The sequence below is a fragment of the Stylophora pistillata genome, chromosome 6 (assembly GCF_964205215.1).
Source record: "Stylophora pistillata chromosome 6, jaStyPist1.2, whole genome shotgun sequence".
In the NCBI taxonomy this organism is placed as follows: Eukaryota; Metazoa; Cnidaria; class Anthozoa; order Scleractinia; family Pocilloporidae; genus Stylophora; species Stylophora pistillata.
This window is the reverse complement of record NC_142524.1, coordinates 33,941,196-33,954,507: the sequence shown is the minus strand read 5'-3', so window position 1 is coordinate 33,954,507 and position 13,312 is coordinate 33,941,196. Positions and strand designations below refer to the sequence as shown.

At 39.3% G+C, this 13,312-nt stretch overlaps 2 protein-coding genes across 2 annotated transcripts in view; both read right to left on the bottom strand.

Moving 5' to 3' along the window:
• The window catches only part of LOC148729544 (uncharacterized), a 60,918-nt gene extending 56,321 nt beyond the window's left edge, over positions 1-4,597 (bottom strand). Inside the window, exon 1 of the mRNA XM_088726169.1 lies at positions 3,993-4,597. Within this exon, the coding sequence (XP_088582295.1) occupies positions 3,993-4,331 (339 nt within the window). The 5' untranslated portion in view covers positions 4,332-4,597. The remainder of the gene's footprint in view (positions 1-3,992) is intronic.
• A 905-nt stretch (positions 4,598-5,502) lies between these two features.
• On the bottom strand, positions 5,503-13,235 carry LOC111343499 (uncharacterized). Its single transcript, XM_088726145.1, has 10 exons — positions 11,936-13,235; positions 11,312-11,695; positions 9,863-10,666; positions 9,051-9,420; positions 8,702-8,806; positions 8,133-8,247; positions 7,542-7,673; positions 6,339-6,425; positions 5,863-5,924; positions 5,503-5,708 (listed from the first exon to the last, which is right to left on the bottom strand). Exons 1-9 carry the CDS (start codon positions 11,939-11,941, stop codon positions 5,864-5,866), a joined length of 2,064 nt encoding a protein of 687 aa, XP_088582271.1. The 5' UTR covers positions 11,942-13,235; the 3' UTR covers positions 5,503-5,708; position 5,863.
• Between the last annotated feature and the right edge of the window lie 77 nt (positions 13,236-13,312).

Below are 13,312 nucleotides of genomic sequence, written 5' to 3'. Positions count from 1 at the left end.
CATGATTAACCACTCAGACTCTCACCTAAACTCCACTCAGTCTTATAATTACCATTATTTATTGCAGTCCATCTGTTGGCAGAATTACCTGATACCTTAGCTTCACGATCTATTTTTATATCATATAAGATTAATTTCCCCCCATAGCCCCACCTGAAACGTTTAGCGCACAGTTTTACCAGAGAGTAGAATTTTGATGTCTTAATTTCTCCATGTGGTGATTCCATTTAAGCGTTTTTATCAAGGAAGCTGGCACTGCCATGTGTTGCTCTTTTCTTGCAATGTGATGCACGTGGCCAAATTGGCCTTCATACTCAAGCAGCATCAACACAACCATCATACACCACGAATCACCTTTATGCTCTCGTCTGTGAAGCTTAATGGCTCCAGGCAGACGAACAACGTAGACGAAATTGCAAGACATTTGTCCACAGTACCTGCGTTATAATGGTTTAAGAGCAGGTTCACAAAGGCGCTATGGCAAGAGTGACGAAGCCACGACACTCTTCACTATCTTGTTTATCGAGGCAGACCCTGTAAAAGCGCGGTCGCCGGTGATCACAGGTCCAACTGTTCCATCTTTGAACGAATATAGTGCTGTGAACGATACCAGTGCATTAGTATTAAAAAGTGCGTGTCCCATTTTATTTCCAAACTAACTAATTAAGAAATGACTGTTAAAGATTCCTCGGCGCCTTTGAAACAGGACAGAAGCGGTCTTTCAAACATATCTACAGGCGGTTGTGCGGCAAGACAAACAATAGGTGTGAGAAATAAAAAATTTGTATGGCGCGCATTTTAAAACCGGCTCTCGAGTTTGGTTGGCAAGCCGCAAAATTTGTTGAAACAAGTCATCATATTATCCGCGTAAGAAACATGCACTAAGGACAACGTATATGTTGTCTATTAAGATTACTCACCGAGAGATCAGGATGGCGGGCGATCTTTCTTTTCTTTGAAGAATTTGGTGGCGTTAGCATTCCTAAAGCGCTTCCCTCTGCGATTGCAGGACAGTCCACAACTTTTCCTTCTAAAGCTGCAATCTTCTCCTCCAAGGCTTTGAAACCGTTCTCGAGCCGCGACTCGATACTCTGCAGCTTGTTAAGGATGGCATCGGAAATATCGCTCTGGTTTCCCTCAATGATTTGAAGTGAATCATTTACTTGTCTCAGCTGCGCTATGACTGACGATTGATCCGTTCAATCAGTCAATCAATCAATCCTTTATTTAAACACGTGACACCTAGGAGTACAGAAGTTCTCGTTAAAACGTGTACGTGTATGTACAATTAGAAATAAAACATAATTTCTGTAAGAATACAAGTAATAAGTAAATCTATTAAATAACTTAAAACAGGATCGAAGGTCATAGACAAGAGCTATCAATAAAAAGTTACAATATTAACAATATTAACAATAACGATATTTACAATCACTACCAATAAGCCGTGTGGGCTATAAGAGAACGCTTGAATGAAACAATATCTTGATATTCTCTGAGTTTAGGGGGTAGTGCATTCCAAAGTTTACTAGCTAAAAATGAAAAAGACCGATGTAAAAACTCGAGATTAAAAAGAGGTAAATCTAGCCTTGTACTGAGCCCGCGTAAACTATACGGTACATTTCTAAAATTAAAAAAATCACTTATATAAGGAGCCCCCTTATCATACAAGCACTTATATAACATAACTAACGATTGGAATTGCCTACGATTCTCCAAAGACTTAATGTCGGCTAACTTGAGGAGGAAGTCGTATGACACAGACTTCGAGAAGTCTAATATAGTTCTTAATATAAAGTAATTAGTTGTCCCTATTTTAGTAGTCTCCGCGTTACCTACCTGCAGCAGCTACTCTTCTGTCAAGACAGGCTCTCCAATCTTCAGTCAATTTCAGTAAGGCCGTGCAACACGAGTGACCCTTGAGAAAGCCAGACAGATTCGGTGAGAGTCGCCAATAAAAGGCTCCATAGATTTGATCGAACAATACCTTCTCATATAATTTCGATAAGGAAGTCAGAACAGAAACTGGACGATAGCAGGTCTTATCCGTCATACTTTCCTTCTTGAAAACAGGAACAACGTCACTGCTTTTCCAAACTATTGGCCATTGACGATTGGTAATAAAATAATTGATTAAATAATAAATAATAAATAAATAATAAATAATTGATTAAACGGGTAACCGGCTCGGTAATAACAGGTGAGGATAAACGAAGTAGCCTCTGAGATATTTTATCGCAACCAACAGTCTTGTGAGGGTCAAGAGTATCCAAAATTTTCCTTATGTAGCCAACATCAACTGGAACGAGGTCTAAAACATCATCACAAGTTTTCTTAGCAATGACTTTAACACTAGGATGATCAACAAACTCAACCATTTCCTTACTGTCACCATCACTCCTGGACACCTCGCAAAAGTAGTTGTTGAACATTTCAGCCACCATTAATGAATCGGTAATTACACGCTCATTCTCAATTAGAATTATCTTTAATTGCTTCTTTTCTTTGCTTGGCAACAAAGGTCTCAACTTATTCCAAAACTCACCATGATGTTTAGTGTTTGACGATGCCTTCATGCAGAACGCCTTCAACCCTTTTCGTTTCAGGGATGACTTTGTTTCTCTGTTTCTTGAATTCCTCCCAAGAGGTTGTTGTTGGGCTCTTTGCATGTTTCTTAAACAGTCGATTACGACGCGAGATTTCGCGTTGAATTAATGGAGTTATCCATCGCAACTGATCACCTCTGACCCGTTTTTTCTTTATTGATGCGTGTTTGTCCAACACTTCAGTGTACAATTGAGCCCAATTTGTGTGTGTCCAATTTGTTTTGAACTTCAGTCAGTTTCATTAAAAGAAGGCGGAATTCTGAAGGACTGGCGTTTCCGATTCTAGAACTTGCCATTTCTGATCGAAAGTTAGACGACAGATCGGCAGACACGTTTCTACAGTCGAGTCAGATATTTGTTGAGCACTTCGAGGTTCCCCCAAGACGCTATCAAAGCAAGGTTATTTGATTGGTCAATTCACAAGGTCCAGTTCTATGATTAGATCTGATTGGACAATTCATCGCAGATGTATTCCTCCTCATTGAAAGTCGGGAAGCAGGACCCGCCATTTTTACAAGGATGCTCCTTGCAAGGACTCTGCACAACACAGAAAAGAACAACTCCCTTGTGAATGGTGAGAAACTTATAAAGCCGCATATTCATAATGGTATCGTTTGCCAAAACACCCTCGGCCTCAGTTGTTGATTTTACCTTCACTTTAATTCGTCCCAAGGTTATCAATTTTCTGCACCTTTGTGACAAATATCACTGACTTATATAATTTTTCAAGACTGCAAATTGTATTTGAAAACGTGTGATTACAAATTGATTAAAAACCTAAATCGATCGGTGAGCCATCGGGAAAATGGATCAGTGCAAAGAGAACACCATGTTTATTTGTATCTACTTGAGTTTGTTTTGAGTTTGTTTCTTATCGTGACTTCACTTAGTAATAGGTTTTATCAAGAGAATATCAGGTTTTATTTTCTTGGTCTCAATTCTTGTTGAATAATACGTTTGGTTAATGAGAAGGCTCGAATGAAAAACAAAAAATTACTGAATTTTTCATCGATGCAAGCCGTATGTTTCCGTTCCAAAAAAAGTGTACTTGCGAATAATTTGTGAATTTCTCTCTGCTGGAGTCTCAGTGTCTGAATTTAAAAAGCCAAGAACTGTGTTGATGTTTGGTTTAATTGAGGAATTTTATTTCGAGACGTCATTTTTGTTTTTCTTCAAACATTGTGACTGATTCAAAATGAAATTAAATGGAGAGATATTCGGTCTGTCAGAACAGTGCTAAATTCAACATAACACCAGTGGAATATCTTTATTTCTATTTATAGAATTTAAGCCTTAGCAGCTTGCGTAGCAAGGTTGCGATCGAGAGCTACGTTCTTCAAATTTACAGCATAGCAGTTTCTATATGAACGTTAAGTTTGAACCAACCTTGTTATGGTAGTAATGAAACTCTCCGCTGACAGCAAACTTATCCGCTTGGTTAAAAATATCAGCATTCAATAACTCACACTCGTACATGTCATTAGCTCCCGAATCTGTCGCGAAGTTTATGGAGAAGCATTGCTTGTTAGCCAGACATTCAAAAACACATTCACCGAGAGTTGACGACTTCAACGAAGCCAAGATCGGAGACGTCAGCTTTGAGAAAGGCTTTTCAACAAAGTTTGCGAAACTCGATCGAGAATCTTGACGATTAAGATTTTTCCCACTGGATTGAAAACTGATGGTCAGAATTAAGATGACGAACTTCGAAAGTAACTCATTCATCTGCGAGATGGATGTAATGCATGTTATGATCACAACAAAACAAGAGTTGTCAGGTTTTCAGTAAATTAAAAGTAGTGCTTGAAAATTTGAACGTAGATCATGCCGAGCCAAAAATACTCCCGGAAAAAAATTAAGCATAACATAGTTGTCAGGTGCTAAGACTGAAAAAACAAAAAATTCGACGTCTTAATCGTGATTGGTTTTAACACTTCACATTCGACTATAAAATTAATAATGAATAATAAGAGCAGCTGCCCAGAAAGAAGTATCCTCCCGTCAGTACATTCGACAGAAATAGGTCATTTCATTAAACATCATTGTTACTTTGTGCACCGAGAACCTCTAACCTACAATGACACTCTCTGTGGCAGATCCTGTTGCCTAGCGTACAGTTCCGAAAGTCTGAGATAATCCTGGATGCTGATTCTGCAAGTCACGGCCTTTGAAAATGTTAAACAAGCAGCAAAAGGAAGAGAAGGAACGCGTGCTTGGAAACTTTAAGCAAACCACGACGGCGACGGCAACGAGAACGTGGGAAAACGATAGATCTAATTGGCAGAACAATAGCCCAGCACGTGCGTTTTAAAAACTTTGTACATTTCTTAGCCGTCCTTTGCAAAACAACAACGTGAAATCACCAAAATTTGCGTCTTCTGCGAAGCGAAACCGCGGCGGCAAATTATTTTAATGTACATTTGGAACTCTACTTTTATGTGTTATGTTGAGTTGGAGGTCTGGCGCCCTATGTGACGGTAAACACATGCAGCCGTTTTCGAAATTCTAACTAAAAGTAGAAACTCATTTTTTAATCGACGTCTTCCGTGGTGTTGCCGTCCTGACAGCTTAAAGTCCCTAATTAATACCGACACCGAAACAGATCTTTCAACAGTTGAGCTCTACAAAGCAAATTTCTTAGAATGCCATTTTCCCATTTTTATTTTTCTAGTCATTGTGTGAAGCAATAAGGTTCTATTTGCCGTGCATCTGTTGAGTTAAAAATCACGAAAGAAATTTACATTTTAGCGGTCACAGAACAAAGTGGCATCTTTGTCTTGATAAGAGAGAAATTGAAAAAAAAAAACAAAAATAGAGAAAAAGGAAGGTTTAGAAACGGACGCCGGTAGACAAGGGAAACAGGAAGAACTTGGACACGTTGAATTATGGTGCAGAGTAGAATGAGACAAAGTATTTATTTATTTATTTGGTGTTTTTAAACGATGTCAAAGGAGAGCGAGTATCAATTCATGTTGCAGTATTCAATTATAATGTTCTTTCAAGTAATTCTTCAGTAATTCTTACTCAAAACAACACTGGAGTAAAGGGAAAAAAGTTAGACTTGTTCATTCGGTCTGTTCGTTGCATCACTCTCTGATAGACCTAAAAAAGATAATTTCACATCTTAATTTTTATCAGTAATAACTGTCGTTCAAAACTGCGAGAAGTAGATTTGACCAGCGCTCAGAAAAAAGGCCTTCAACACTGTCACTCTAATGAGGACACTGAGTGTTGTCAAATCTACATGCATCCTTACCTTAAGCTTTAGAAAATTTTCGCTTCCTCTTCACAATGAAAATCTTTTCCCTCATGTCGTTTCTGTGACAAAAAAATCAAAGATATTCCATCGTTCAAACTTTTTTTCACTTGTGAATTTGTGATATCTTCGTACGTGAGGTGATACAGTTCGTTGTTTGGTTTGAGTTGATCAGTCAGTTGGTCCACCAATGTCTTTCAGTTGGTCGGTCCATCAGACACTCGATCGGTGGGTTAGACATACCGTACACCCCATCTACTAGACTAGGGTCCCACTAGTGGTCAGCTTGTCTGATGGACCTCCTTCGTTCGATCGGTCTGTCGGTAAGTCGGGTGAAATGCATGTGGTCACTAAATGGCGTAAGTTTCTGTTATATTTAGATTCAGGAGGCCGTGAATGAAATGCCCCGAGAGTATCAAGTTGCGTACTAATGCGTGCTCTTATCTGACAGTCTCTGTGTGTGATAGAATACTCACGCAACAAATGGTCGTGAAAGTATTACCAAAGCCCTCAGTTTAAAAGATGGTTTGAAGAAAACACAGCAGGCGAGTCTGTTTTGATATCTGCAAAACATATCACAAGGAGAGAGTACATATGATGCACGATCCTCGCAGTAGATAGAGCTATTTAAGCAATAGCGAAAATCAGACCTGAAAAAAATCAGGTCTGTACGGGATTCGAACCACTGACCTCTGCGATACTAGTGCAGCGCTCTACCAATTGAGCTAACAAGCCAACTGGGAGCAGGCCGTTAAGTTGATTCGTAATAAACCCGTGAATCCGAATCCGACACCCGTACAGGCCTGATTTTTTTCAGGTCTGATTTTCGCTATTGCTTAAATAGCGCTATCTACTGCGAGGATCGTGCATCATATGTATCTAATACCGCAGTACAAAATATATGAACTTCATATATTTCATTGTATCTCATTTATCACTTTCACCAGTTTATTGCGAATCAACTTAACGGCCTGTTCCCAGTTGGCTTGTTAGCTCAATTGGTAGAGCGCTGCACTAGTATCGCAGAGGTTAGTGGTTCGAATCCCGTACAGGCCTGATTTTTTTTCAGGTCTGATTTTCGCTATTGCTTAAATAGCGCTATCTACTGCGAGGATCGTGCATCATATGTATCTAATACCGCAGTACAAAATATATGAACTTCATATATTTCATTGTATTTCACAAGGAGAGAGGCCGAACACAAAAATAAAACTGACTTCGAAGCTCGACGTTTGTGAGACAGTCAGACTTTTTCAATCCGCAAACAATCAAAAATTTTTCAACTCACAGTCTTATTATTTTGAGGGCCATAAGGTTATCAGTTTTCTTACTGTCAAATGTTACACTCATTGAATAAAGTCTTAATTACTTACTGATTAGCTACATCATAATTTATGTTATAATCAGTGGTCTCAGACAACTTTGTACCACTCTCGTTTGTACAGCCCTTATTCACTTCGTTATGCTAGTTAATTACAGATAGAGGGAGTTTGGGAACTAGATTACATTGACGCAAGATAAGATAGTTGGTACACCTGACTCTATTTACATGAGATGAAAAAGAAAAAAAAAAAGAATGCAAAAGAATCATGTACTCAAGGGTACAAGGGACGTCAAGTATTGAATGCGGTTATTTTTATCTGATTGTTTGATAGTTTTTTCCTACTTGTATTTCTCACCGATTCTTCAGCAACTTGTAAAATTCGGTGGCCCATTTACGGGAACGGAGCCTACTTCTTTGTGTAACGGCGTGAACTGCGACCACAAACTTTTCACTTTTAACTCTCTCGTCAGTAAATTCCTGAACGAACCTAAAAACGAATCATTCAGGATTTAGCTTGAAAGGAGCTGGGAGGAAACCAAGTAACGTGTTCCCGACCACCTATAGCTAATTAGATTATTACTGGACTTAGTCTGCTACACAGTCGTTCTTAGGGTCGTCACGCAACGCTCCTCGCCACGAACGTTCGTGGGGAGGAGCGTTGCGTGACGACCCTAAGAACGGCTGTGTAGCAAACTAGAAAGGAGCCGGTCGAGAATCTGAATAGCTGATTAAAAAGTTGAGGAAGATTTCCTGTTAATATCAAACAACTCTAATTAGATTAGTGTCTGATTGCTTGTCGGCGTAAAAAAAGGATAAAAAAAGGATAAAACCAAGCCAGCCAATCACACAGATACTCTAGATCTAGATACGCTTGAGTTATAAGTTGGAAATGCTCCTGAAAAAAACTACAACAAAATAAATGAGGAAATGAAAAAAAAAAACTTACAATAACAAACGAGCCATTATTTCGTTGTACTCCTTCCTTCCTGTGAAATCTCGTTTACTGGGAATCTTCGAGGGGTTCACAACAATGATGTCCTCTCCATCTCTAGTTTTTGAGTCTGATACAAGAAATTTTGGATGTATAAACTGGACAAAGCATAGATTTCGTATTTCAAGTCACTTAAAACATAAAATAAACCAATTGGAGGGTCCCAATGGGGTAATGGCTTTTACGGCTAACGGTTAAAATTTTGGCCATTTTGCGGCTAGCGGTTAGAATCTTTCCCTTGTTGTCACCAGGAATTATTTTCATGGTTAACTGTTTTGACGAGTAACGGTTAAAATTGGTTAATTCTTACGGCTAAAGGCTAAATTTTTGGCCGGCTTACGGTTAACGGTAAACCGGTTTGGCGGAGGAGATGGAAAGGGGTTGGAGTTCTACCGCTAGCATGCTGGAAATCTTTTCTGAAACGCACACTTTTAAAGCTCCTCAGACAGGTTTCTTTTCCTGGAGGTAGAGACCTCGAGTTAAAGGACTTATATAAAGAGTAGGTTTGAACAATGGATCGTTACCTTTTAGATAAATAAATTCTTTTAAAGGTGTCAGTCTTTCTCCACCTGCTGCCTGCCTGCGAACTTTCTGAGGTTGATTTTCGCTGTTTTCGAGACTACATCCCTCTAAAAGTGCAAAGAGATTTTAAGGCCAAGGAATGAAATGATTTGATAGTGAAGTTCAAAGCAACATTACACTTGTAGGCCAACGTCCTCCAGCGCGGGAGGACATGGATAACTAAACTGAGTCAGTATTGATTTTAGTGCGGAATGTTATGGTTTGAGAGGATAACGCAAGTTTACCAAACGGAGTGAAATCACAGAATGGTTGGAAACTTTTGACATACTGCTGAATATAACGTCTCGATACCTTCACTGCAGCTATGGCCTGCAACTTCAGCTGTCTTTTTTCCCAAGGTGAGCGATTTCCACGTTCCGTTAGTCAGTCCACTCTCCATCCTTCTAAATGCAAATGATTTCCTTTTCTTCTTTAATGCAGCCCATTTTTTCTGACCATGCTTTAGAGACGCTCCTTTGACTGGGATCTTTGGATTCCTCTGCTCATCCCATGATGAATTTGTGGATGCCACTTCCAATTGGTCAGTCTGAATGACAAAAGTTTCCTTCCCAGGTTCTTCTGTATTTGAATGGGTTGATTCGAGAGCTGTGGAAGCCATTCCACTAATATTCAGTTCATCAATATTCTCCAAATCGTTATCATTTCCTTTTGGAGTTGCGATCTGGGAAGAGAAAATTTGGTATAAAGCTTTGTGGGAACCGGTTGATTACTCAAGGATCATTAGTCTGAAAAATTTAAGAGCTTCTAACATTTTTCTTTTTAGGAGGACCTTGACCATTATAGGGTAAACAGACGAGTTTAGTCTACGAAAAAACCACAGTAGTGTTGTTAAAGAATTTAGGATCCCTTGGGAAGTCAAAGCGCACTCACAAAAAGGATTTTTCTCATCAAAAAAAAATCTTTATCAACCTATAAAATTAAATTTGAAACGAACGGTGCGCCATACACGTCGACGAACTTTATACTCTTTGAAATCCTATTCGTCGACTTGTGAGACCGGAAGTAAACAACCCTCTCGCTCTTTAAAATCCCATTGGTCCAAACTTTCAACGAGGTTTGCCTCAAAGGCATCCTACATTAAAAGGGATCTTGAGACAGTTTACCTTCTCGTGCGATACTGAAAGATTACAAGGCATTGTAGTGCTATCAAGTTCAACTGTGTTACTGATCGGTTCATCCGCCCAGCTCGCGTATCGGAGATAATTCTCATGGCAACCGATACGAGCATAGACATTCCGGACAATTTTTACAGCCATTTGCCAACTAGGATCCTCAACTCTTCTTGACCATGGCATAATCGGATAGCTACTCGTAGACACAACATTGTCACCGTTAGGCTTTCTTGGATGAGCCTGGTTTGGAGGAGATGAAAAACTGTCCATATTTTCAAAAGATATATCTAAAAGCGTGTCATAGGTTGAATTCCTCTCGGTTAGCTGATTCTCCATGTCAATGGGACTACTAATGTCTTTTTTGATCTTGCTTATAGTTGACGCCGCCTGCCTTTCGCCTGAAATATCTTTGACAAGTTGTTTGCGATCTTTTGAACACAAAGCAGAGTGAATTTGGTCAGTTGCGTGGGATTCTCTCCCGTGGGAAGAGGCAGAGTGCGTTATACCATCCCCAAATTCTTTTAAACTGGGGACTTTTAAACATGTGTCTTCACTTGAAAGCTCCATCAAAGCTTCCCCATCTAAGACCGAGTGCGCACTAGCAAGTTTAGTGTCTTCGACTGAGCCACAAAAAGGGCCCCTTAGGACGGAATTCTCAATTGTCTTTTCTCTATATAATGTTTTCTCCTCCACAACAGGCGACGTGTCCTGACGAGGTTCTTTTCCTGCATCATGCGTGGCAACGTGATAGGAAAGCTTTTCGAGAGCACCAAGTCTCATGTCTGAAAACTGCACCTAAAGTGAAGAAAACAAAACAAAATGAAATTACAAAAAATGTTGCACTGAAGTTCAGGTCGATTTTTGTTTTTTTTTTTAATTAAACATATTTATTGGACAAAGTTTACCCTAAGAGTAAAAATACTCATCGAGAGGGTTCACTTCGAAATACCATTGAATATAAAAAAAAAAGTTACAGAAATAGTCAAAGCAGTAGCAAAACAAACAATAGAGCATTTAAGCAGAGCTGACAGATGGTAAATACACATTTAAGTACTAGGACAAAATCTCTTAGATTCGGATATAAATGATTGAACATGGAAAAATAAATCGTTATTTTGCTTCTGAGAAAGTAACTGTGAACCAGATAGAAAAACTGACACAATTTGTGCTTTAGACATGGTTTTGGAGAAATTGCGAGCGGTGACTCTGCTTTCCACAGTCTACTCTCGGCCTACATATCTTCCCGATCTGGATCAATTGTAGTTTTCTGTGCTTGGTACTTAATTCATAAGTCATGTAAAGTTTTCTTTAATGAATGACTGGTGCTACTGATAGCTGATAGTAGATATAACTGGCGTTTGAATTCAGTAATAAAATCATTCTCAGGAGACGATATTCAAACAGGCTAGCAAACATCATACGAACTGAAATTCAACCTACTTTCTTCCCAGTTCGTACAAGATCTATGATGCGTTCAACGTGCTCTCTAATCTTTTGACCCTGATCCTGTACGTCCAATCCAGAAGACTTCTTTTTTGTACCTTCTGTCGGTTCTGGAGAAAAGTAACGGATTCGTTCCCTATCGCTTGGCCGTTGTGAATGTTGACTTGTTTCAGGAAGATTCAAAGATTCTTTTACAGCTCGCACTCTCTCCATGACAGCCTTGCAATGCAACTGAACACTTTCAACAAATTCTGTTCTGTTCTCATGAGGCAATTCCATAAGATTGTTTGGAATACTTGGATAGCTTGAAGCATTTGCCTCTTCTGGTTCCACTTTTGCAGCCGTTGATGGCTTGGTGACGTTATCGTCAATGTTATCAAACTGTTGTAAGGAAGGAAATCAGAAACAAAGAGGAAATGTGGGTCCGGTTATCGCTTCTATGCAGAAAATTCAGATTTCGTTGGATACAAAGGCGAATTGCTTTCTTATGAGCGCTGATAGACAGCAGAAAATTTTCGTTCGTTTGTGGTACGTTCGCAAAGGGTTTTCGTTTTAAGTTTATATTTTATGAAAATCCTGAACGAACAAAAGAACAAAAAGTTCCTAATTTATCCTTCTTACCTCCATAGTTTCAAGTCCCAATCCCGGAGAAGTTCATATCTGTTGTTTCTGCTTAGTTTCAACCGACTAAACTCTCTTCCATCTCGATCGTAACCAGTTCAGTTTCGTAACAATACGTAACAGATAAACTTCTACAGCGCGCGCAGCACCCTTATATCAGTTTTCAGTGGCAGAGATCTAGATGCCTTTCTAAAAGAACTTCTACAGCGCTGCAGCACCGTGATATCAGTTTTCAGTGGCAGAGATCTAGATGCCTTTCTAAAAGAACTTCTACAGCGCGCGCAGCACTCTTATATCAGTTTTCAGTGGCAGAGATCTAGATGCCTTTCTAAAAGATCCTCATGTAGTCACTTTGAATACGTAAGATGTTTATGCTCTCCATTATCTTAAGGTCCAATCATTATATTTAAGTGTTGTAGTTAATTAAATTACTTCGGTGTAACTTACCATTAGGGCCTCACTCGATAGATCTAAACAGTTTCTTTTGATGGAATTTCCATAAACCGCTACTCACCGGCTTATTTAAACGACTGCTTCACTGATTTTCAAAGCAAATCGAAAATCATACACAGAGAAATTACTTCTCGCATTCTTTCGATTTAATTATTGCTTTTAATTTGGAATGCACTGTATCCTGGTGATATCAATTCTTTGCGTTTGGTTTATAATTAACTGCTACAGGTGACCAGACCCCAAAGCCTCTTCCGCGGTCTGCGGTATGACGCTTTTCCCAAGGGCCTTTTTAACAGCATGTGTTGTATTCAAGGGTCTGAAGTTGAATAACTTTAACTTCCCTGCCGTCACTTTCCTGAATATTTTCTCTCATCCTAAACGATAACAGAGACATGAGAAGAGAAGCAATAATAAGAGAGCAAAATCCCATCTACCCAATTCTTTTCCTTCCTCCTTACTTTTAAGGAACAAAAAAATTTCGTTGTTTACCTCAGTCTTGAGATTTAGTCTATAAATTTAAGCTTTACATTATAAATCTACAATTAGACGTCAATTTCAGCTGATAAAACAGGAGTGTGTCACTGACAGATTACCCTACCGAGCCAGGAGCCCATGTAATAGGCTCCTGAAACCGGCGCCCAGGGGACATTGATGATACGATGGATTGTTAGTAATAATCGAAGGGAAGCTTTTACATTGCTGGCTGTTAGTTTCCCTTGTTATTACAGGGAACAAGATAAGTGTTTTAACTCTAAACAGGAGAATCTTTGATTTCTTCTTGTGTCATCAGGTGCGGAGTCTAACCTATCCCCTAGAAGAGCTGAGACGTTGATGCTATTCAGCGGATCGATCCCCTCGTTCACGTGGATAGTAAAGTTATTTTTGTGCGCATTTGTCCTCAATATAAAGTGTTTACCCCTTAGT